Below are 22,322 nucleotides of genomic sequence, written 5' to 3'. Positions count from 1 at the left end.
GGACATTAGGAAACATGATGTAGTTCCCATCATTGAAAATCTCCAACTTTGGCTGACCTACATCAGAAATAACACAGGTTTATCATATTCAGTGGAGAAGAAGTTGGAGATTTTATTGTCCTATGATACTTTATATACAGCTGTTATGAGGCCATTAATTGTGAAATCAAAAAATCCAATTTAATAATGAAAATACACAATATCCAGTAAAGTTTGAAACCCTCAGCACAATAGCCTTTTCTGCAAGAGCTGAGCATACCCAAGAACATGGTTACAGTGGAGTCCTGACAGTGGAGGTGTTTCCTCCCCGCAAGCACTGATACCCTGGGGCGTTAAGTACATAATGTACGTAAATATATGTAAGTGTATCTATAAAACAGCCAACCAAGGACAGTTCCTGACGCTAAAGGAAGGTCAGCAGAAGAGAATTGACTGACTGCTTCTCTGACTGGCCAGGACTTAAGACTCCATAGACTGTGGCTCTTCAAACCCATCAAACCCATCAGAACCACACCTTCTGTGTGGCGCTTGCCCACCGCACACAGTTAATCAGGGTCCAGAGGCTGCTTTTAACATCGTCTCTTCCACAATTCAGATTCACTGGGCCTTGCTGAGCTATGACTAAGAGGTTCCTTTGAGGTGTTTAGCATAACCACTGGTTTTACTCTTAATTCAGCAACATGAAGCCAGAGACTACATGCATCTAAAAGAAACACACTGTACACTACACATTGTATTCATGAAATGTCCTCTTGTGCTTACTTTCTAAACAGTGCATAAAATTTCTTTAGCCATTAAAGGGTATTCATGAGAGACAAGCTTCAGCCATTACTTGGGCTTATACTTTGGAAATGATATATTAGGATGTTTCTCATTCTGCATATGCTCCTCTATCCAATAAAAAATATCTTTTGTGGACTTCCATTCATCGTTTGATGGAATGCACACTTCCTGTCTGTTAGTCCAGTACCCATTTGTCAGCCATACTCTCAAGCTTCTCATTACTTCAGAAAGTTTTCCAATGGTTAAACTTCATATTCTCTGTACTTTTCATATTTTTGTTTCTGTATTTTTCTTTTTAGAAAAAAATATTATTATCTATTTAGAAAAAAATATCTATTTTTTTAGACTATGGTTCTAAAACTGCATTGCTTGAACTCTCTAATCTTATCAGATGTAAAAATTTATTTTCCTTATTAATGTAAATATGCCTTCAGATAACTTTTTTATTGTCTGGCATGAATTATTTTGCCTTTATTTGTATTTATGGGAAGATATATAAGATATGAAGTAATATACACTGCAGGTTGTCCAAATGAATAAAACCAGTTGAAAATCATAGTGATCAGTTCTGCAATTGAATAATATTCTTATTATTCCTGTATGAAACAGTATTTTAGTACTTTCACAGCATTAAAATTGTAGAGATTTTTTTTTGTCTAAAGCATTTTTCAAATCTGTTTGTAGTTTGAGTCTTCATTCTGCCAATGCCCTGTATTCAAAAAAATCCTGCAATGAGTCTCTAAAATCACGTTATTAAATAAACAAAAAAATCCAACATTTATTCTTATTTCCTGAATGTAGAGACTCCTAGGCTTGTATGTTTTTTCTCTACAACTAGTTTCTAGGATGGTTAGAAACTGTTTGTTTGTTTGCTTGTTTGTTTATTTTAAAATGAAAGCTGCAATTCACAGGTGTTCACATAATTCCTGATGAATTCTGTGAATGTTTTCATGCAGAAAACCAGCTATTTCCCTGAAACTCATAACTCTGAGACTATGAGAAGAAAGAGTAACATGAAGCTCCAATATTAATCCAAGGAACTGCAACTTTCTTCCCAAAGGATATCTATGCAACAACTACCAGGACTAACTGTGAAGTATCTCAGATGACAACTTGTATCAGAGAAATCTGAATGTGCTTAGATTATTCTGTTTATTAATGGCCAGAACAACATGAAGTTCTAGTTGGAATATTTGAAATACTATTACAAAATTATGAAAGGAGGGGAATTAATACCTGTTCTCAACAGAATTACAAAAGAGAAATATGGTCCACAGAGCTTGTTAGCCAGATCAGTATAAATGTATGTCAATACATTCTGAAATGGTTAAATGTCCTTCACTGCACATAACAGTAATATCCCTAGGCCACAGATGCAGCATGAGCTTAACTCAGAACTCAAGGCTGTACCTAAAGCAGAGAAACATACTACAGAGGATTTCAGTAAGCATAAAATGCCAGCATGACTATCTTTGAACCAGCATTTGGTACTTGAGTCATTGGGTTATTTCACAGAAACAATAACCAAAGAGAATTACAGCACTGTAGGGGCTACATCACATCCCTAGCTGGTGCCTGCAGTCTACAAGTGTTATGAGGCACTGCCTGTTGGTATTCCCTCAAATAGAGTTTTTTAATGTGTCTTATGCTTCTTCACATCTATTATACCTGTTCTACATAAAAGATGACAACTGTCTGGTGTATGTGTCCCTCAGTGGTGAACATGGTGTGCAGACAGTGTGAATGAGCTTTTACAGAGGTTGAAGGGCAGGTAAGTTGAACATCCTGGGGACTAGACCTCCCTTCTCAGGGAACATGGCCATCACACCCATGTAAGAATCCCACCAACTCCTTGAGGCACAGTTGCCTTCATCCCCTCCACCATTCAGAACAAGTTTTAGCTCTTAGTTCTCATTAAGCTAATCAGTGAATAATAACTAGAACTATTGCTATTATTGTAACTTAGAGGACAAAACTGGCAGAAGACAATAGAAGAATTTTGTTTAATTCTAGAAAGTTGTGCATTTAAATATTTACTACAAGTAAATGTGCCAAGTGGAAAATTCCCCTGCCAATATTTTTTTCTTACTGGCTAGCTCCTACTGTGTCTGTCTCAGCATGTGAGAGCTTATCCAGTGAATATATAGTACTAAGTATCTTTTGCAAGTGAGTTAAATACTGTTCCTGTCTTTCTTGCTTCACTACACTTGTTTTGATCCTTCCTGAAAAGACTAACAATCTTGACCATCTTTAGGAGATCAAAATTACAACTCAAGATACCAGATATCAGGCAGTAAACTTAATAGCAAACATACATCCAAAAATGCTGGCTAGCCAGATTTTTAAATTAATTCAGCTAAATTTCAGTAATTTTTTTCCCTTCAGGACATGAGAGCAAACATTGGATAAACACACACATAAAACTTTGTCAAGAAAAGGATTGCCATCAAAAGCATAATCTAAGTTGCATTCAGGGAGGAGCAAGTATTTCAGGACCAATTGCTGCCTCTGTCTCTCTTCCACTACTCCCCCTGCCACCCCTGAAAATCAATCAGACATCATTGTTTAGATTTTGGTGCATTTTTTTCAATAAACAAAAACCCTTTGTCAACACTCTCAAGTGCAATGGGAAAAAAATAAAAACCAGAACACCTCTTTTTTTTTTTTTAAATTACTGAGTCCAACCAGGTTAAAAAACTTAGATACCTACAGTTATGTAGCATTATATAGAAAAACATGTTATATTACCTATGAACTACACAGCTTTTTCTTGTTCCACATATTGTCAGTAGCTCAGTTTTCAAGCATTGTAGTAGAGGAACAAGGTCTGGGAATCAGCATCTCAGCATCCTTCTAGACAGATTTCTACAGATATCTTAAATCAAACTAGTGCTGCAAATATTTAGGTCTTAAAAAGGCAAAAGGTTTACTTTTATACCTCTAGCCCTCTGGAAGGTGGTCATAGATCCTATAGATCACTGAGTTCAAGTCCATCACCTCATCAGAGTGGGCACTTTTGCAGAAGAGCCATAACACGATATCGCCAACACTTGCAAGAACTTGTATTTCTCTTTCAGCCCCAAATTCCCATAGCTGTCTGAAAACTCCATTGTTTTTGCCTAAAAGAACTTCCAGTCCCTAAGGGTTATCCAGAAAAAATGAAATGTGACCAACACAACATAGCATCTCTAAAAGCTAAGTACACAGACCTCAAGGAATATGTAGCCTTAAAGCATCATTAACATTGAATTGACTGCACCTTCTGTCACAGTACCATGAGCTAGAATTCCCTTGAAGTATGAATCCTTGTATGCCTTTTCTGCTTGGGGCTCTCCTTCTTCCCTTCAGTCTCTCCATCTCTCAGATGCTACTTTTGCAGGATACACTGGCAATGACAGCTGAGCAGCACACCATTACAACCTCATCAGCTCTGCTGTGAATCTGCTCAGTCTTTGGGAGAAGCATGCTGCGCACAAGTGCATCTGTTTGAAGCACATAAAAAAATAAAGAGTTCCTAGTACTTTATGCCAAGGTCTTACATTCACCTATGACTCTCCAGATCCCCTTCATGTGGTGCTCTTTTATACAGTTTACAAGGCATCACAACCACCATTAATCAGCAGTAAAAACTGAAGCCTGCCTCAGAGAGAGGGTAAGTGCCCCTAGGTTTTCTCCTCAGTCCTATATCATTTCCTGAACCTCTCTTTGCAGTATTTATGGCTTACTGGACTGGAAATCATTAAGAACAATGAAAATTTCAAAAAACTAGTTAATGTTGGTGAAGAAAGGTGAGCACCCAGGTTATTATACCTAAAATCTGGACTCTGTATTAATTCTTTAAACCTCAGAACCAACTCACCCTCTCTGTATTTCAGAGTAGACATTTCAAAGGCAGGACTGAGGTTCAAATCAAAACTATGCATAGGATTTCCCAAGCATCTCATTTGCAACAAAAGAGCAATCCCACTTAAGTGGAAGTGTGGACACATGGAAGGGGAGAAGGCTTGCAATCTGCACTCCCTCACTCTGAGCCCACAGAAGCCAGGCCTCTGGGGCTGGGCCTGCTGCCTTACCCTAGAGACAGGCTCCATTCTCCAGGGCAGAGGAATAGTATGTGTGGCATCAGCAGCACAAGGCATGCTGGGGCACCACATGGAGGGAAGCTGGCAACTGTGTGTAGCTGCTCTTGAAGAACCTGGAAATAAGGGTGAAAAATACAGACAAAAACCCCCAAAATGAACAAAAATAAGATTCTCTTCTGTTTGTACGGAGATGCTTAGCATGCAACCATTTCTTTGGCAAGTTTGCTACTGCCTCACTGTATTAAAATCTTTTATGAAGTTTGAGCTTTTCCTCATCGCACCAAGAAGTTTCAAAAACCTAAACCAAATTAGGTGCTCCAAGTTTGTTAGAATTGAAATTAAACCCAAACACAATGCAGAAAACATCGTTCCAACTGTTCCATGGGGAGAAAAGTAGCAAATTGAACATAACAAACAAAAATATAAATGTTTCCTTATTCCCTCCTAATTGCCTAGTCTGGTTTAGAGAAAGCTAAGTGATTCAAGAGTACAAACACCAGTCCTCTTCGAGCAGCATGCAGTGCAAGTTAAACCCTGTAATCTCTAAAGCCAAGACTTCCTAGAACAGGCACCTAGCATCGGGATCCAAAAGTGTTATTAGGCATCTAAACATCCTCCTTTTCTGTGTAATCTGGGGAGCTCCTGGCCCTAGGAGACCACAGGGTGCCTGCCTGAAGGCGTTAAACAGGGTCACTGATTTAATGTGGATTCAGAACCCAACTTTGGTCCTTTCGCAGTATTATTATTAGGGCAGGAGGAAGGGCAGGCAGAGGAAGGGCGGGCCACAGCTCCGTCTGCTACGCGCTTCGGCCGGGGTCAGACGCGTTCCGGGGGGCCTCGCACCGGCTCTGCATCTCCGTCCCTCCCCGGCCCACGCCCCGGCTGCTCCAGGAAAACTCCTCGGGACATCGTCACTCTCAGTCGGCCAACTCCATCCCAGGCACTTCCCGGCGCAGCCCGCCCTGTTCCCCCGCCGCCGGGGCAAGGGACGGAGTGGCGCGGTTGTGCTGCGCCCCCGGGCAGCCCCCCAGCCGGCCCCCGCAGGGGCTGCCGTGCCGCCCGCCCCCCGTCAGCACTCACCATATTACAGATGGAGGCGATGTTTCTGACAGTCATTAGTCTAAAGGTTGCAGCGATCCCACACCGCCATCTTTATAAGGTGAAAACAGCCCCGCTCATGGTGGGAAGAGCGCAGGAAGGGATAGGGGGCGGCGGCGGCTCCTGCTCCGGGGCTGGGATAAAAGCGAGAGGAGGGGACTGCACAGGCACCCTTTGCGGCCGCAGAGCAGCGAGAAGGACGGACTTTCCCGGCCTCCCTCCTCCGGGCGGGTGACTGGGAGCTTCACCAGCGCGGGGAGAGCGGCCGCATCTCCGCTCCTTCCGCCTGTGCCTCTCGCACTGTCCGCAGGGCCCCGGCTCCCGCTGGAGCGCTCAGCCGCGCCTCTGCGCCAGCCGGCACCGCGCTAATCTCTCCCTTCCTCCTCCTCCTCCTCTTCCTCCTCTCCCGGCGGCTGCCGCTGCCGCTCGCCGCTCCATCGCAGCGCCGCGCCCGCTGATCTGCTGTGACAGCGCCGGGGAAGGGAAGGTCAGAGGCAGTGCCCGGCACGGGCACCCCAGCGGGCCCGGCGGGGCGGCCGCCGCCGCAGCCAATGCGCTGCGGGGCCGAGGGGGCGCGGGGGGGCTGCGCCCGTCGCCCCTCCGGACGGGCCCTCCGAGAGGGGCCGTGGTGCTTTAATCGCCGGGCCTGGAATGGCCACGGGGCTGAGAAAGCCGCCTCAGAGCGTACACAAGCATACCGGCAGGCAGCGGGGTGAAGGACAGGAAGGCAGAGTGCAGGCAGGAGGACGTGGATGTGTGGCAGTTTCGGCGGCACCGCGCTTTGGGACATGCTCACCCCACCCATTTAGAGGTACACGGGAGCCCAGGCGCTTGCAAAATCCAGAACAGTAGGCTGGAATGTCATTTACTGCCCACAGTTGGTGCTTTGCATTGCCGTGCATGCAGATTGCATTTATCTTCACAAATGTCGTTTTGGGACTGTGTCCACACCACGTGTGCAAGGGCTCACTCACAAATTCACAACATGTGATATTTACACAACACAGTTAATGTAATAATCACAGTTTCTCTTCAAACACAAGCAAGTTGAAGCCTATGTCTTTCTCCAAGGTAGAGCAGTGTGAGTATATTAAATTTACACACGTGATAATAGGCACAAAGTTGTTAAATAGCTAACTTGAGGTCACATAGTAAATCTCTGAGAGAAGCAAGAACAGAATTCAGCTAGGGCAAACCTCATTTTAGAATTCCCCTTTCCTTAGCAGATGTTGCTTTTTTTCAGCAGGAGCTTAAGGCCCGTTTATTGTTCTTCTGCTATGCTGAGGAAATCATTCAAATGAGGAGAGAGCTACTAACATTTCTACAGACACTTCTACTCCTAACAGCACCAGAAGTGTGGCATGCTCATGCTTGGCTATGCCTTTCATTTCATGAGGCTAGAATAAAATTGCAGCCTACAGAGCCTGGATCCACAGGCTTTATTTATTTATTTGTTTGTTTATTTTAAGTATATTATTTTTCATTATTATAATTTCAAAAGAAGATCTATGATTACTAGTAAAAATCTGGCATCAGCAGTAACGCCAGTAACATCTAAAGATAAATTCCTGCCCTGAGAATACTGTTAGGTAAGTGGCCTTAATCCAGCTCACTGTGGACAAGTGCCCACTTTATAAGAATGGTATCAAATTTGGCATTAGTTGGTATCTCCAGTTGACAGTTTCAGCAAAGAAACTCAAAATTGAGTTGTCACAGAGACAGAACTTTCTTCCCTCCCTAAGTTGGATTAGTTATATTAAATCATTGCAGACATTTAAAATACAGGATGGAGAAAGATTTTTGGACATAATGGAGTGAAGTCCTCTGGGCCATTAAACTGCTTCATAAATCCACAAATCACTATAACAAAGAGCCATCAAATAACATCACTGAGAAAAAAAAAATCTTTGGTATAATTCTATTAAGTTCATGGTCTTACATTATGTGTGAATTTGATCCCAAGTGTTTAATTTGCTTAAACTCAGAGGACTGGATTATACATAATATGACAGGTTTTCTCAACATAACCAGGGAAAATGGGAGTTAAGCTGACGTGTCAGGACTGAAGCAATCAAGGTCTGATTAGTTTCCAATGCATTTCTAAGTAGCCTGCAGAGACTGAACAGTACTGCACCGTACCTGGTTTTTAAACTCTGATGCCTGTCATTACACAAGCCTAATCATGTAGTCTTTGCTGCAGCCTGCTTATTCCAATTTACTGTGGAGAATCATACTTTCTATCAGTGAAAATGATGGAGCAAACAAATGGGTTTGAAAGGTGATTAAAATTTTAAATGAAACAAAATGCAGTATCTAAAAAAGCCATTTGCCTCTCATATATTTTAGTGTCAATAACATTATTTCCATAATACAAACCTCAGAGAAATTATAGAAATTGTGAAAATAAAATAGAAAAGATTAATATTTTCATAATTCTGTTTTTCTCAAATGCTAGTTGCTTGACTTCAGGGTAAGTTTTCGGTTGCTTCTGTTGTTAAACATTATTTTTTTTGGGCACAAAATTAAATTGTTCGCTACTGATTAACCACTTATTAGTTGCTCAAGGAAATATTTGTAAACATGCACACACATCATTCTGTGAATTCTGTATCATATTTGTTAATGATAATATAAATACTTTCATTTAAAGGTGGACACATTTTATGTCTTTTTTCTGAAGATTAATAATAAAAATAGGGAATAATATACAAGTGTCTATAATGTCAGTTTGACAGTAGTCTAGCACTGTCTTTTTTCCTCTTCAGATATATCAAAACAGGAAAAAAGAAAGGAACTTTCACGATGGAAATGGACTGTTTTTGTTTTCTTCAGCTGTAGTCATATTCAGGAATAGAAACTTTATTTCTGTAACTGTTTGAAGATAAAAAAGTGCTAAGCAATGCAACAAATACTAGTTACAAACTTTATAGGAATTGTATAAATAAAGAACAGTGCACAATTTTTTCCACTCTAAAACACTGCCCTATCTCCTTACAACAAACAACCAACCCTGTGTTTCTTCTGGGTGTTAGACAAAGAGAAGGAAAACAAAGGACTATTTATAACCTAAGAATGCTTATATAATTTCTGTTGAAAGGTCAAAAAATACCTCCTGCATTTAATTTTAGATCCGTCTTAGTCTCATCTGGTTTTACACTGGAACATTTCTATTTCATTGCATAAAATATGGACCTATTGTAAATATCCTCCTTGGCTAGCAGAGGCATGGACTTCCATAACATTTTCCATCTGACTTTTTCAGAGTACTCTTCAAGCATTCACTCAGAGTTGTCAAATTACTGGGTGGCAAGTTAATATTAGCTTCTTTTACAAAGCAAGAAAATTGCCAGCAGAAATTTAGTGACTTGTCCAAAGTTAAACAGAAGAGTTGGTAGCAAATCTGAGGCTAGAATATCTGCTCATTCTGTGCTACAAAGAGGATATTGCATTTCCTCTCCAGAAATCTTGGAAAATTCCACAGAGGGTTCATTATGTTTTTCTTGTAATAAACGTGGGTTCGGAAGTGGGTGATCATCAGTCAGTTTTGCTGAACAAATGTTTGAAACAGGTCAAATTTAGGATATATTTCCAACTAATTAAAAGGTCATTTTAATGGAAAAGGGAGTTAATACAATACTAAGGTTTTCTGGAAGCATGAAAAAGACATAAGAATTATAAGGAATTCAGATACCTGAAATACTTGCAGTGCTGACAATGTATGTTTAGAATTTTACAATTTTTTTAAAATATGTTTTGTATCTAATATGAAATTTTGTTCTACCAAAAAATAGCAAAACATCTTTAAGAAAATGGCAAATGTGTAGACACAGGAATGAGTAATCAGGATTTTCCATGAAACTTGGCCTTATTTCAGAACAGACTGGTGGCTTTAGTACAATGCCAAATGGCAGCTTGCAGCCTATGGATTGAATCTGTGGCACATGGCTCATAGCAGGTCCATGGAAACCACTCCATCTGCACCTGAAATTTTAATGGTAAGACTGAGTTGTAGTCCATAAAAAAATAATTAAAATCCATAGAAAATGTGGAGAGTCTAAAATCAAAAAATCAACTAAACTTTGGAATTACTATTCTTCTTTAAGACTATCATTTTTAAAGCAACCTCTACCCAACATTTTCAAATTATCTGAGAAATTATTTCTCTTGATTCAAAATTCTGTAAAACTTAATGTTTTGGTGATGGTATGACTTGTCAGGATTCCAAAAATAAAGCATGGAAAATAATGCTGCATTAAATCAATCCCCAAATCTTGCCTACCTTTTGCCAGTTTAAGCATCTTATAGTTGGCAAGTAGAGAATACCATCTCTTCATTTTTTTCAGAAATTGCTACTTTACAGAATAAAACAAAACACATTTACAGCATCTGACATCATCTCTTTTTTTGGCCAGACAACAGATCTGAAAGCCCAAAGACAGCAGAATAACACATTGATAACAAATACATTGATGCTGATGTACCAAAAAGCTGAGTAGATACAAGGGGTCTTGTAGTTCTCTAGTGAAAGCCACTAAATTCTATTCTATGAGGAGGCTGTTAAAGCCTCTGCAGTCAGTCCAATGTTGAGGATGGCCTAGAGCTGTGATTATCTCATAGTATCTTACTTCTGCTCTTTTCCTTCTGCTTGAATTTCAGATACACTGTTTTAAGAGCTTGGAACAGTGACAATAACAGAACTTCAGTGAATTGCTTCACCAATTTAAATAATACTAACCTTCCCCACACTCACTACTCAAGTAAAAATATTCCCACCTTTCCAGAAGTAAGAATCTTGAAGAATGGCCTCTTCATGAGGTATATTATTCAGCCAGGGAGCTCACTAGCAAACTTTACTGCCATTTTTCTTACCAATAAAAGATGTGCTTTCAGGTGGAAACGTACTATTTAAATTTTAATCATACATATTGGCTGGAAAGAGATAACCAAAAATTAAAAACCATGGAAGTAATTTATCAAACAAAAAGAGACTCACTAAGGAAAAATAACAGAAAACTGAAGTTTTTTACAGAAATATATCACTATTTCTGCCTCTGAAAAGGAAATAATGATTCTGGCTTGCCTTCCTCTTCTCCAAAGATTTAATTTGCTATTTTTATTGTACTTTACAGGCTCCAATTTTAACTCACAAATATTCTGAGGACAAAAAAAACCTCAAAGGACAGATAAGCTCTAAGTGGAATTTAGTCTGTTTTCAGCATGAATTTAAAATAGCCTTTACATTTTATTAAATTGTGCATAAATTAATTAAATTACACTTTTTTTTATATAATCCTCTCAAAGTTTTAACCAAATCATACACACATACCCATACACAAATATATACATACAAATCAAAGGCTATTACGTTCTAAGATTCCAAACCTGACAATTATTTAATGCTACTCAGTACTACTGAGTACTCAGTGTAATCCACCTGCAAAGACTGATGGTCACAATGAGGTTTTACTTGATTGATTTTCCTTCAGTGTGGAGAAAGATGGTAAAATTGAAGTGAAACATTTATGACAATTGCACATTGTGGTAAACTCATGATGTTGTTAAACAAGTTGTTTTCAAGAGTCTTCTGTGAGAAGAATCAAAGCAGTGACTTTGAGACTTAATTCTTGCATCTGACAAGGAGAGACTTGGCTAATTAGAGCACCACTCTTCAAGATTTGAGCAAGTTAGTTCATCTCATCCAACTCTTTGAAAAGCTGAACACTAATCTACAAAATAACCAAGACACCCTGCTGCCACTTAATAAATTTCAAAATGTCCCCACAATAACTGGATTTCCTACAAATTCTGCTCATGACAAGGGCTGTATTTCTCACAGTTAGTGATCCAGGGTAATTGCAAAATTAACCAGATCCACTGATATTTCCCTCAAGCCCCCAGAGTACCCAGGCTGTAGGCAGACTCAGTGTCCAGCTGACAAGTTCATTCAGATAAAAGTTACACCCACACGCATGGAAATAGCAGATCTGCCTGCAGCCTTGTAGGCAGCAACTTAATGGTTACAGCATTTTCCCAGGAAATGGGAGAACTAACCTGCAAGTAAAGAGGCTCAAATCCACATCTGACCCTTGCAGTAATTTATTAAAGGACAGTTATTTTTTTCCATAGGGAGGGTTTGGTAAAGGACAGTCAAGTCAGGTAGACTCTGCATTCCTTCTCTTGAAGTTGTGCCACTGTCAGACACAAAAGTTAGTTTCATGGAGACAGAAAGAAGACAAACAATGCAATCTTGTATGAGGAAAACAGAAGAACGCTTGTGAGGGGCAAGAAAAAGGTGTCGGATTATGCAAATGATTAAAATGCTCATCTGGGATGGATACTGATCACTGGTTTGCAGTGGTTTGCTGTTTTTCTGTGTAACAGAAATCCCAGTTTACATTCTATACTGGAACAGAAGAAACCAAACTTGATGTAAATCCCACTGGCACAAGTGCTAGAAATTTAAAGGTTGGATGCCACTTCATCTTTTTGACTACATTACAGAAAAGGACTGATCTTAGGTGTCTGACTGTAGAAAACAGTCATTGCAAAGGAGCCCACTTGAAATAACTTCAAACTACATGCCTCACAAATTTATCTCCAGAGACTGATTTACCCGGAGTCCTGAGACAGATTTTGAATCTTGTTGCACAGACAATTAACTGTTACAGGGTTAATCTGCAACAATGTTTTAAGTGTCAAGAATTAGACAGAAGAGGTAGCTAGAAGTGGTAGGAAACAATTTCTAGAGTCATCCCTTGATTGCAACTATGTGACTATATGTTTCAGGCTGCATCAGCTTGTTTCAACTCTGTTGAGAGTAATTTAAATGCAGTGTTCAGATTAGGCCAACTCGTTATTTTCCTTTCACACACTTTACAGGTGCTGTGCTGGTAGTAACTCGGCATGAGCCAAAACATACTGTTTCTTACTGGGACAAGAAGGTACAAATTTTCAGCAATATACACACCTATTTGAGAAGTAGGGACCTCTGAAATAGTTTCATAAAAATAGAAATAGACTTCAAAAGTTTGGACAATTCTCTCATCACAGGGTGTGATTCTTGGGGTGCCCTGTGCAGGGCCAAGGGTTGGACTCAAAGATCCTGATGGGTCCCTTCCAATTTGGTATATTCTATGTTATGTTGTGATTTCTACCTACTAGCTTTGCTAGACAACAAGTGTCTGTGCTTCAAACTACTAATTCCCTGTTTATACTAATCTGCTCGTACTCGCTCCAAAACCTCTTAGTAGCATCCCCAGACAGGCAGCCCATTTTATCTGGGGCAGGGCAGCAGCAGTGCTCTGTGCTGAGGGCTGGCTCGCAGGCCAGGCCTGCTGCCTCCGTGTCACCCCTGGCGCGCAGCCCAGCAGAGCTGTCCGTCAGGGCATTAGCGAAGCTCGGGGCTTTACCTCGCCATCCTCACAGACAGCTCCTAAGCCTCCTAAGCAGGGCTTAGACAGGAGTTTAGACAGAGATCAGCGGTATTTAGCGCCTCAAAACCGCAACAGAGCTGCTACTCCGCACTTTTGCTTCCCTGTGGTAAACACCTCCGAGCACCCAAAACTCGGCCTGGGCGGGAATGGACGAGCACATCCCCAAGAAAAGCCTTGATGTGACCCGTGGGGGCCGCGGCAGGAAGCACAGCTGAGCAACTGGGCCGAGCCCTCAATCCCGGCCGCGGCCCGGCTCTGGAGCAGCTCCAGCGCCCTCTGCCCCACGGGCCCCGCCCCGCGCGGGGTCACGCGCGCTGGCCTCGCCAATAGGCAGCGGTGGCTGGAGCGCGTGGGGTCTCGCGGGAGCGCGGGGCTCTATTTAATGCGCGGAGAGAGCCAGCCCGCCCTCTCTGTCCGCCGGCTGCTGGCCCGGTAAGCCGGCTGCGGCCGCTCTCAGGGGGCTTCTGGGCCTGGGGGGTGAAATCTACGTCGCTTTCCCTTCACATCTTGCCCTCTCGGAGCTTGGCGGTGCTCCGTGGAGTCAACACGGGGGGATAAAACAGCTCGTTCTCACTAAAACCCAGTGCGGAGCCCTCCTCTCCGCCCTGTATCCTGTCGTGAGACACAAATGGCCCGTCTCTCCTTTCCCCCCATCTCGGTCCCCTCCCTGCCCGGCTGATACCTCTCTCCTTCCGCAGTGTGTGCCGAGGCACCGGCGAGCTCTTCAGATGCTCCCGATGGGCAGGGGGAAGCGCTGGCGGTCTGCACTCCCGCCTTTGGACGCCTATGGCTGAGGGGCACAGCCAGCTCATCACTCCTCTTACAGCCTGGGGCCGGTAAGAAAAGGCTTCGGGCTTCAGAAGTGAAGGGCTTTGAATCCCGAGACTTTTTAAAGGCAAACATATGCGAGTGCTGCCCTGTGTCTCTGAGCAAAATGGCTACATTTGCGCGCTACTGTTCTTTAAATTGCAGCTATTGAGCAGCACAGACCTTAAATCTGAATCATTGCATAAATTTATTTTTTTATAGGCCACATCAAGAAAATCGCAATTATAACCTGCGATATTTTGGCTGTGGGCACTAGGGATTTGGCCTTAAATAGGCTTTTTCTAACTGTTCAAACAACAAAAAAACCCTCATGTCTTGGTCATTCCGTGCAATCTTCTAGTCTTGTAACAGTGTCTTTTGCCGTCTCGGTTGAGTGCTGTATAATTTGTAACGAGGTGTAATATCTATCTGCAAGTAGACAAGGTAGCAATGAATTGTCCGACAATGTTTCAGTCAAATCTACATGTTTATAGCTTCTCTCGGTAGCGTCAGCGCTAAAGGAATGTATGTATATAAATAAACTTCATGTATAAAATAAACTTTATGTATAAAAGTATATTTTAAAAATTGTTAAAAACATGTTATATGCAGTTTACCTGGGCTAATGAACATGCCTCTTCAACAGATGGAACCACCACCTTTTGCTCTAGGTTTTGATTTGATAATGAACTTGTAAATTATTTCTGCAACTCCATGGAAAATTACTTTCAAAATATTTAACAACATAGTAGCAACTCTGTAGACTATGGCTTTGAGAAGGTCTGTAGTTAAACATTATTAATTATAATTTTACGATTTTTTTGTGTGTTATTTAGAGGCCTCACATAGCAACCTCATGCCTGAAATGTTTTAGACATGGGTAATCGCACCTAAATGTGAAGCAATGCTCAGGATTTCTTAGGAATAAATAATGCCTTCTACTGGAAGGTAAGTGCTCTTGTCTAATGACAATTGCTGATGGCTTTTAATATTGCTCTTTAATAATTTACAAATTTCAAGCAGATTGTGGTATCTCTTGAGCAAATAGTAAGTTCAGATAATTTTAGTTGATAAGAAAACAATATACTAAAATATACTACTCCCCTTTTATGCTTTGCCCTCTTAAGTCTGGCAGTGTCTTAAGTGGCCAACACAGAGGGGTATAGAAGTTCTCTTGCAAACCCAGAGGTGAGGTTGAAACTCTTCTTTGGATCATGCTTAGGAGGAACATATTAATGTATTAATGCTGGACTTCAGGCTGCTGAATCAACTTTATTAGTAGCTTGTAGGAAGATTTTGAACTGTCATCTTGTTATGATATCTGAATCTTAATATCACAGGTTTCCCAAATCTCTGTGTTTCTGTGAACCTATGTGATTAATGTCTTGCATGAACAATTTCTTGTAAATTGTTTGATCTCCAGGTATGGAACTGTGAAAAAAATTATCAGATAATAGTTGGATGCATTGTTTCCTGTTCCTGAAGGAGTTTAATTTACTCCTTGCTGGAAAATGAAGAAAAGTAGCTTTGACTGGTAGAAACTTGTGTGGCAACTGTTAAACTTTATATAGATTTAGCCAAAAATTAATAGCAAAAAAATCAGAGAAAAGCCCATGATAGTTACTGGGCAAGTAATTTCTTTTGAGAAAAGACTCTGGCCTAAGGGTTAGTGTCATATAGAACGTTCATGTAGCTCAGCCTAAGAGCAGTTACCTGTTTTATGTGTGCATGATGCTGACTGCAAGTTAAATAAAACTTCTTTTACAGGGATGAAAACAACATGTGCCAGGAGCTGATGTTAAACAGCAGTTTATGACTTCCTGAGTGGGTGATTTCTGACTTGGTACGGGATGACTCCAGTTGTCACTTCTAAGTATTGTCTTGGAAGTAGAACTGGGACAAGTGATGGCTAAAACTGTCTTCGATGATCATGTTGAAACAGGCATCTCACTGTTTGTTGAAAAAGGTTTCCTAACAAAAACTGCTGTAATTTGATTGTGTTTGTGGATTGATTGAAATAAACTGAGTATTAATTGAAATAAAATGAGTATGCTACCAAAAGTTTGTGTTCTGAAGGTTTCTTGTTAAGGTACTTTCTGACTTTGACACTTCTGTGCTGTCACATAGAAACATTCTCTTGCCATGTCCAGACTTGATAAGTTTAAATTTACAGATCCATCAAAAAAGCCCTCATAGTCTTTTATTATTGGTATCTGAGTATTCTGAAGTATTTCACAATAGAAAAGCACTGAAATCAACCAGCTAACTCCAAATTTATTTCATTAGACTGTATGTATTTGCATATTCTCTAGAAAAGGATTGTCTCAAATTGTAAAGAGCAAGTTAGAAAGAATCCCTTTCCATACCTATTTTAAATTAACAAGGTAAGTGCTGGAATATTCCATGTAAAGCAGTATCAGTGGGAAGGTCCTGGAAGAGCAAGATCGTTGTTGAAATCTTGTGTGTATTTTTCAATAGCTTATGTCTTAAAACATTTTTCTTAATGATAGGTCTTAAAGTGGAGTAATTGTGCATCCTGTTACTGCCAATGCTTCCCTGGCATGCACAAGCAAGGATATAAAATAGGATGTATAGAAGTGGTGCTCTCCACTGCCTAGACAGTGAATTGGTGTGGATTTAGGAACAAAAATATATATATATTTACACATACATGGTCCTATTTAACCCCCATCTAACCAGGAAGTGCTGCTTTTCTCTTTTGCTTAAGCATACACTAAAAGGGATGAGTAGTGATCTACTTGTGGCCTAGGTTCACCTAAGTGCTTGTTTTAATAAGAGACAAAACTAAATTTGAAGAGTATACAGAAGTACTTTCTCTTAATGATATTAAACTTGACAAGTGTCCATTTCCTCTTGTGACAAACAATTTCTTGCAAGTCTTGTCAGTTCTATAGATCTTTGTCTTCTGTACCCATGCTTAAGGAAAAGTTTTAGTCCATTCAGTCTTGCATTGTGGGGTTGAGGTTTTATGTTTGCCCTGTACAAGATTTCTAATTTACCTCTCTCAGGTTCAATGTTAATTGATGATTTTCAAGACTTATTTCTGAATGTTTATTTCAGTTTTCTTTAACCAGTAAACTTGTTTACACTTGATAGTGTGGCATGATGTTCTCAGTGAGCTGTCTACACTTCCAGAATTTCACACAGAATCAAGGTATCTTGGAATTAGGGTTGGAGTTTTAATTCCAGATTCATTCATCATGCAATAAAAGGCATAAAATTCCACCCGCTGCTCTGTGTAAAATGATCTTGTCAGAATCAAGATCTTTTGGAGTCTGAAGCCAGTTCTGAGTATTCTGCCCTTATATTTTTTTGTGGTTTTTTTGCTGTCTACTTTCCACTTTTTTTTTTCCTTAAAGACCCATGTCTTAAGTTTCAAGAAGTTTAATATACAAATGTTCTAGCATCTACCTCTTTCTATTACTGGCACCTGAAGTACTGTTTTGTGTCAGTATAATGCAGAAGATTAAATTTTTCACATTAGTGGCTTACACAGTGTATTGGCACTATGGTGTAAAAGCTTCCCAATAGAAACACTCTGTTAGTGAAGTCACAATTTGCTGCTGCTTTTGATGAAATACCCACAGGCCACTAAGTGACAATGCTGCATGTTAGGTCCAGCCTTTGCTGTTCTCTTTTTATGAGACATCTGGTTAGAAAGGCTAATGAAAAGAGCCCATTCTAGACATGATCTACTACTCTGATTTCACACAGCATTAATGGAATAAGTTTAGTGGGTTTAGTACATTTGGAGAGAGATCAAGAATTAAATAAAGTCTACCTGAGACTACATGGTGAGCACTTAAAGTTTTACCCATCTTGTTCTTTGAATAACTAGGCAAGCTTAAGGCATTATTCTTTAAAAACTGATCTAGTTTAATGCAAAATCAAAGGAGAGATTGTATTTAAAACCAAAGAAGTATCAAATTATTTCACGTATTTATAAGCCTTACAACTTTTTACATTTAGTAATTTGTTTTCATTAAGTTGGGGCCATTGTTCTATGCTGAAAGCTCATTTTGAAGAAACACTGGTTGGAATGATAAGTCACTTGAGACTACTTTGTTCTTATGAATATTTATAAGAAATCTCAATTAACTTTGGCTTGCTCCTAGTCCACCTACAGGCTTTTTGGAATATAAATATGTCAGTTCAGGCATCACTCATCTAACTATATTTATGATATATCACGTTAAAGAAGTAGAAGCAAAACAAAGGGATCAGTAGTAGCCTAGGTATAGGGAGTGGGTCTAAATCCAGTAACTTCATGGGTATAAATGAGCTCATTCACCCCGACCACCACCCTGAGGTACTGTGTGCTTGGGGCTGTGCAGTTCCCCAAGAAACCTGGTTTGTTTGATGACTGCTATGCTCTAAAAGGAGAGATTGCATCACAATTCTCCCTTTTGTTACTCATTGGAAAAGTGAAGACTAATAGCCAGGTTTGCCTGAGAATAGTCAAGGGCTACTGAGTTGGGTTACAGCCTTGTTATAGGCTAAATGATGTGAAACCATACTCTGTTGTTTTATAAATTTTTATATATATGCTTTGTACAATAGAGATTATATGAGAAATTTGGGGAAAATAAAGAAGAGGGAAATATTTTAATTTAGTTTTTAATCTGTGCACTTCTCCTTATTCTGGCTAGTGATAGCAAATGTAGGAATACTGCTTTGGTTTTTCTTTGACTAAATCTGCAAGAAGGTTCTCTTCATCAAAATTGAAAACTATCAAACAGAAGGGGGAATATTTACACATCTGTGTATTTATTCCTCTTCTCACAGACAATTGAAAAGCATGATATTTCCTATTTCACTTCCTTTTGGTAAGTAGTTACAATTGATAAGACACAATGATCAAAGGAATGAAAAAAAAACCCAGACTCTGAAGAATATACTTATGGAACAGTATGCTTAGCCCTGGGCAGTTTTCTATACACGGGGCTACAAAAAGCAACATTTTGTTATATTCTGTGCAAGAGTCTGACAAAGCATAATATTTATATATATATATATATATATATATATATATATAAAATTGGTAAGAGTTGGGAGGCTACCTTGAAAGTCTGGTACTCTGCAAGAATTTTAGTTCTGAGGAGCTTGTCAATATCAGAGCTTGTGTGACTTCTGGTTTGTAAGAGAGATTTGTGATCTCAGGGGTTTGTAGTGCATTGTTTTTAATAACCTGAAGTTTGGATGCAGATATTAATTCATGGTAGCATAAGCTTTACGAATCTTTGTGGCCTTACATTAACAAATCAGCCTGATATTCAGCGGGAAGCTTGGAGGTCATACTCAAGTAATAATGGCTGCTTGTTGTCCTAGCTATTCCTTTGAGTTGATGGTTAGTTGACTGTATCTTCCTTACTTTTCTTCATGCTTTCTCATAGAGTTGCAGCTGTATCCAAGATCCTTCAGCTCATGCAAAGAGGATGAAAATGTCAGCTGAATGCACTTGAATCAAAGAAACAAAGTGCATGCATCCTGTGCGTTCTGGTTTGGATCAATGCGGGCAGACATTTCTTACCACACCAGAGTTTATGACATGGAAAAATCCTGTTTATGGTTGTTACATCTCAGATCTATATAAACTACATTTTCGTAAAATGCTGTACTTTTGGTTTCAGATGCAAGTCTCACTGGATTTTTCCACACATCAATACTTTTGCTTAACTCAGTAAAGGTGGCCTGACATTTGTTGCTGCAGAGAGGACTTTTTCTGTTCAGTGGACTTTGATGTAAATCTCAGAGATTTCCTCCTATGCTTTGATAATAAAATTCTACACTTTTGACTCAATGCATAAATAATGAGCACTCAGTAAAACTGAAAATACTCATACTTTTTCAATTTAGAAAAGTATAGAATCTGTCAACAATGACTTACCATCTTCAGATTGTACTGTATGTGTGTATTGTAAGACACAAAGTCATTTAATTGATCACATATTCTAATAAAGGTATTTCAACAAATATACTTTATTAAATGTACGAGCAGAAGTAACTGGAAATAGGCATAAGTCTAGAAAAAGCAGTGTGCATAAAATCAGGAAAGGAAAACTGCTATGAGTTCCTGTTTTTAGGACTGCCTGGGTTTGCAGACAATAGGTCATGCAGATCTCTAATTTATTTAACATGGTATCAAGTGAGGTAATTTTATTTCCTTCTCAGTGGTATATTGCACACTCAAGCAGAAATGGTGTGTGGCCTATGATTCAGCATGCTTTTCAGACTTTCTACTTCTAAAAGACTTTCTTCTAAGCGAGGACTCACAGAGTTTGGAAAATGAAAGAAAATCGATAGCTCTGCAGAAAAGAAATCTTAGCAAGCCACTCAAAAAGATTACCAACTGTAATGTTCTCAGGATTTTAGTAAAGGATCCTATTAGGCTCATCACTTAAGGATTTTATTCCTCTGAAGTATAAACATAAAATACGCACAACATACTTTACTGGTAAACTGATTAGAAGGAATAAAGCCAAGTACAGCACTGAGAAGGATGCAGTTTGTTTCCAGAAATAATCTATTTTCTTCTACATACCCAGACTGAAGGTACTGATTTCAGGTCAAGTATGGCACAAGCTTTTTAGAGCTCCTGGTATGCCCTGACATACCATGACTTTTTTTCCTCATACTTCTGTAATTCAGTTAGCTTATGCACTAAATACTGTGTAGTCCACAATTTTATAAACTCTTTTCTTGAACTTCTTGCTCATTTTCTTTTGAAATTGCTGGGGAATATAAAGCATGCCAAGAATTCATCACAAAACCTTGAGAATTTGAGTATGTGTATTTATGCTGTTAGAAAGGGGCTTATGGTCTTCCATTTTGGAAGGACCTATGGACTAGAATTATGACAACTGAATGCAGATTCAGTTATCAGATGAGATCTCTCTCTACATGCTTGGATATAGAGTTAAGTATGAAATAAAAAAGTGAAGAGAAATAGTGAATATATTATACACCCTCCTGAATGTACCACTCATCTCAAGCTGCTTCACAACACTCAATCATTGTGCTGCTGTCACTTCAGGAGCTGTAAGCAGAACCAGCAGTCATTATGAAGTTAGCAACAACTCCCATGTGACCCTTGGACAGGACCTGATTTATGAGGAAGAAAATATAGGTAGGGGACCACCACTGTTTAATGGTGTGGGGTTTTTAAGAAAATTGATGCATTTTCTTATTACATGAAGATGTTCCTTGTAAACTGTAGCATGATGGAAGAGCTGCTCTCTCAGCTCTCTCTGGCCTTAGGTCTATCAATTATAATTTGAAAAGGTTGCCAGAATCTAGCTTTAAATCTCCCAAAAAATAAGGTATGCACACTTGGTTGGAGGTCACTAGGACCTGTAAGAGAACTAACACAAATGTAGAGCAGATCTTCAGTCAGTTTCATCAAAATGCAGTTAAGTCTTGCTTGTTTACCTCAGCAAAGAGTCAGGCCACCTTTCCTCTCTACAAGCCCTAGCTATCGTTTTGAGGTTTTCATAACCTAATGTCTAAGAAGATTTGAGGTTCTGTCCTCAGACTTGCTTTTTTCTTATCTCAGTATCTCCCCTCACCAGTCCTGCTCAGTGCCGTGCTGCCAGGTGCCCAGGTCTGGGGTTATATAAAGTTGAGTTATTTATACCATTTCTCACTAATTTTCATGCTGTTAACCTGATCTCATTTTTGTTCTTGTTCAGCAGAGTCTCATAAGTTTCTAGCTTGACTCAGGCAGTTTCTCATGCATTAACTGCATTTAACTTTAAGAATTACAATCTTTACTCTTCCATGTAGTTGATCTGTCCTTCCATTATGACTTCTGCACTTCAACTGTGAATTATTTCCATTTCACTCATTTTTTGTTTTTGTTCAGGGTAATTGTATTATTAGTGAGCTTACCTTAAGAAGGTTGTTTAACATCTTGTATGTTTGTGTGAGCACAGAAAGAAAAAATGCCTTGCAATTTGTAATCAGATTCACAGAAGTAGTTATAGACTGTGATTTAAGTGTCTTTGTTTTTATTCAGTTGAATTTTTCCATAGTTGATATTTTTATTGCCTTGAGATTTGAGAACAAGTTGGACTGCTTGAGATGGTCTTGCATAAAATTC

At 39.6% G+C, this 22,322-nt stretch overlaps 1 protein-coding gene and 2 non-coding genes across 3 annotated transcripts in view; 2 read left to right on the top strand and 1 right to left on the bottom strand.

Annotated features, from left to right (window-relative positions):
• The window catches only part of USP46 (ubiquitin specific peptidase 46), a 34,169-nt gene extending 27,870 nt beyond the window's left edge, over positions 1-6,299 (bottom strand). The window contains exon 1 of the mRNA XM_015625067.2: positions 5,946-6,299. Coding sequence (XP_015480553.1) covers positions 5,946-5,981 — 36 coding nt within the window. The 5' untranslated portion in view covers positions 5,982-6,299. The remainder of the gene's footprint in view (positions 1-5,945) is intronic.
• A 7,604-nt stretch (positions 6,300-13,903) lies between these two features.
• On the top strand, positions 13,904-14,026 carry LOC117244339. Its single transcript, XR_004497213.1, has one exon. It is a non-coding gene; the product is annotated as a small nucleolar RNA SNORA26 (small nucleolar RNA).
• Positions 14,027-15,317: 1,291 nt separating this feature from the next.
• Positions 15,318-15,436, top strand: LOC117244338. Its single transcript, XR_004497212.1, has one exon. It is a non-coding gene; the product is annotated as a small nucleolar RNA SNORA26 (small nucleolar RNA).
• The last annotated feature ends 6,886 nt before the right edge of the window (positions 15,437-22,322 follow it).

This window comes from Parus major, chromosome 4, assembly GCF_001522545.3.
Source record: "Parus major isolate Abel chromosome 4, Parus_major1.1, whole genome shotgun sequence".
NCBI classification, from domain to species: Eukaryota; Metazoa; Chordata; class Aves; order Passeriformes; family Paridae; genus Parus; species Parus major.
Note: the sequence above shows the minus strand (reverse complement) of the source record. Positions and strands in the feature narration are given on the sequence as shown.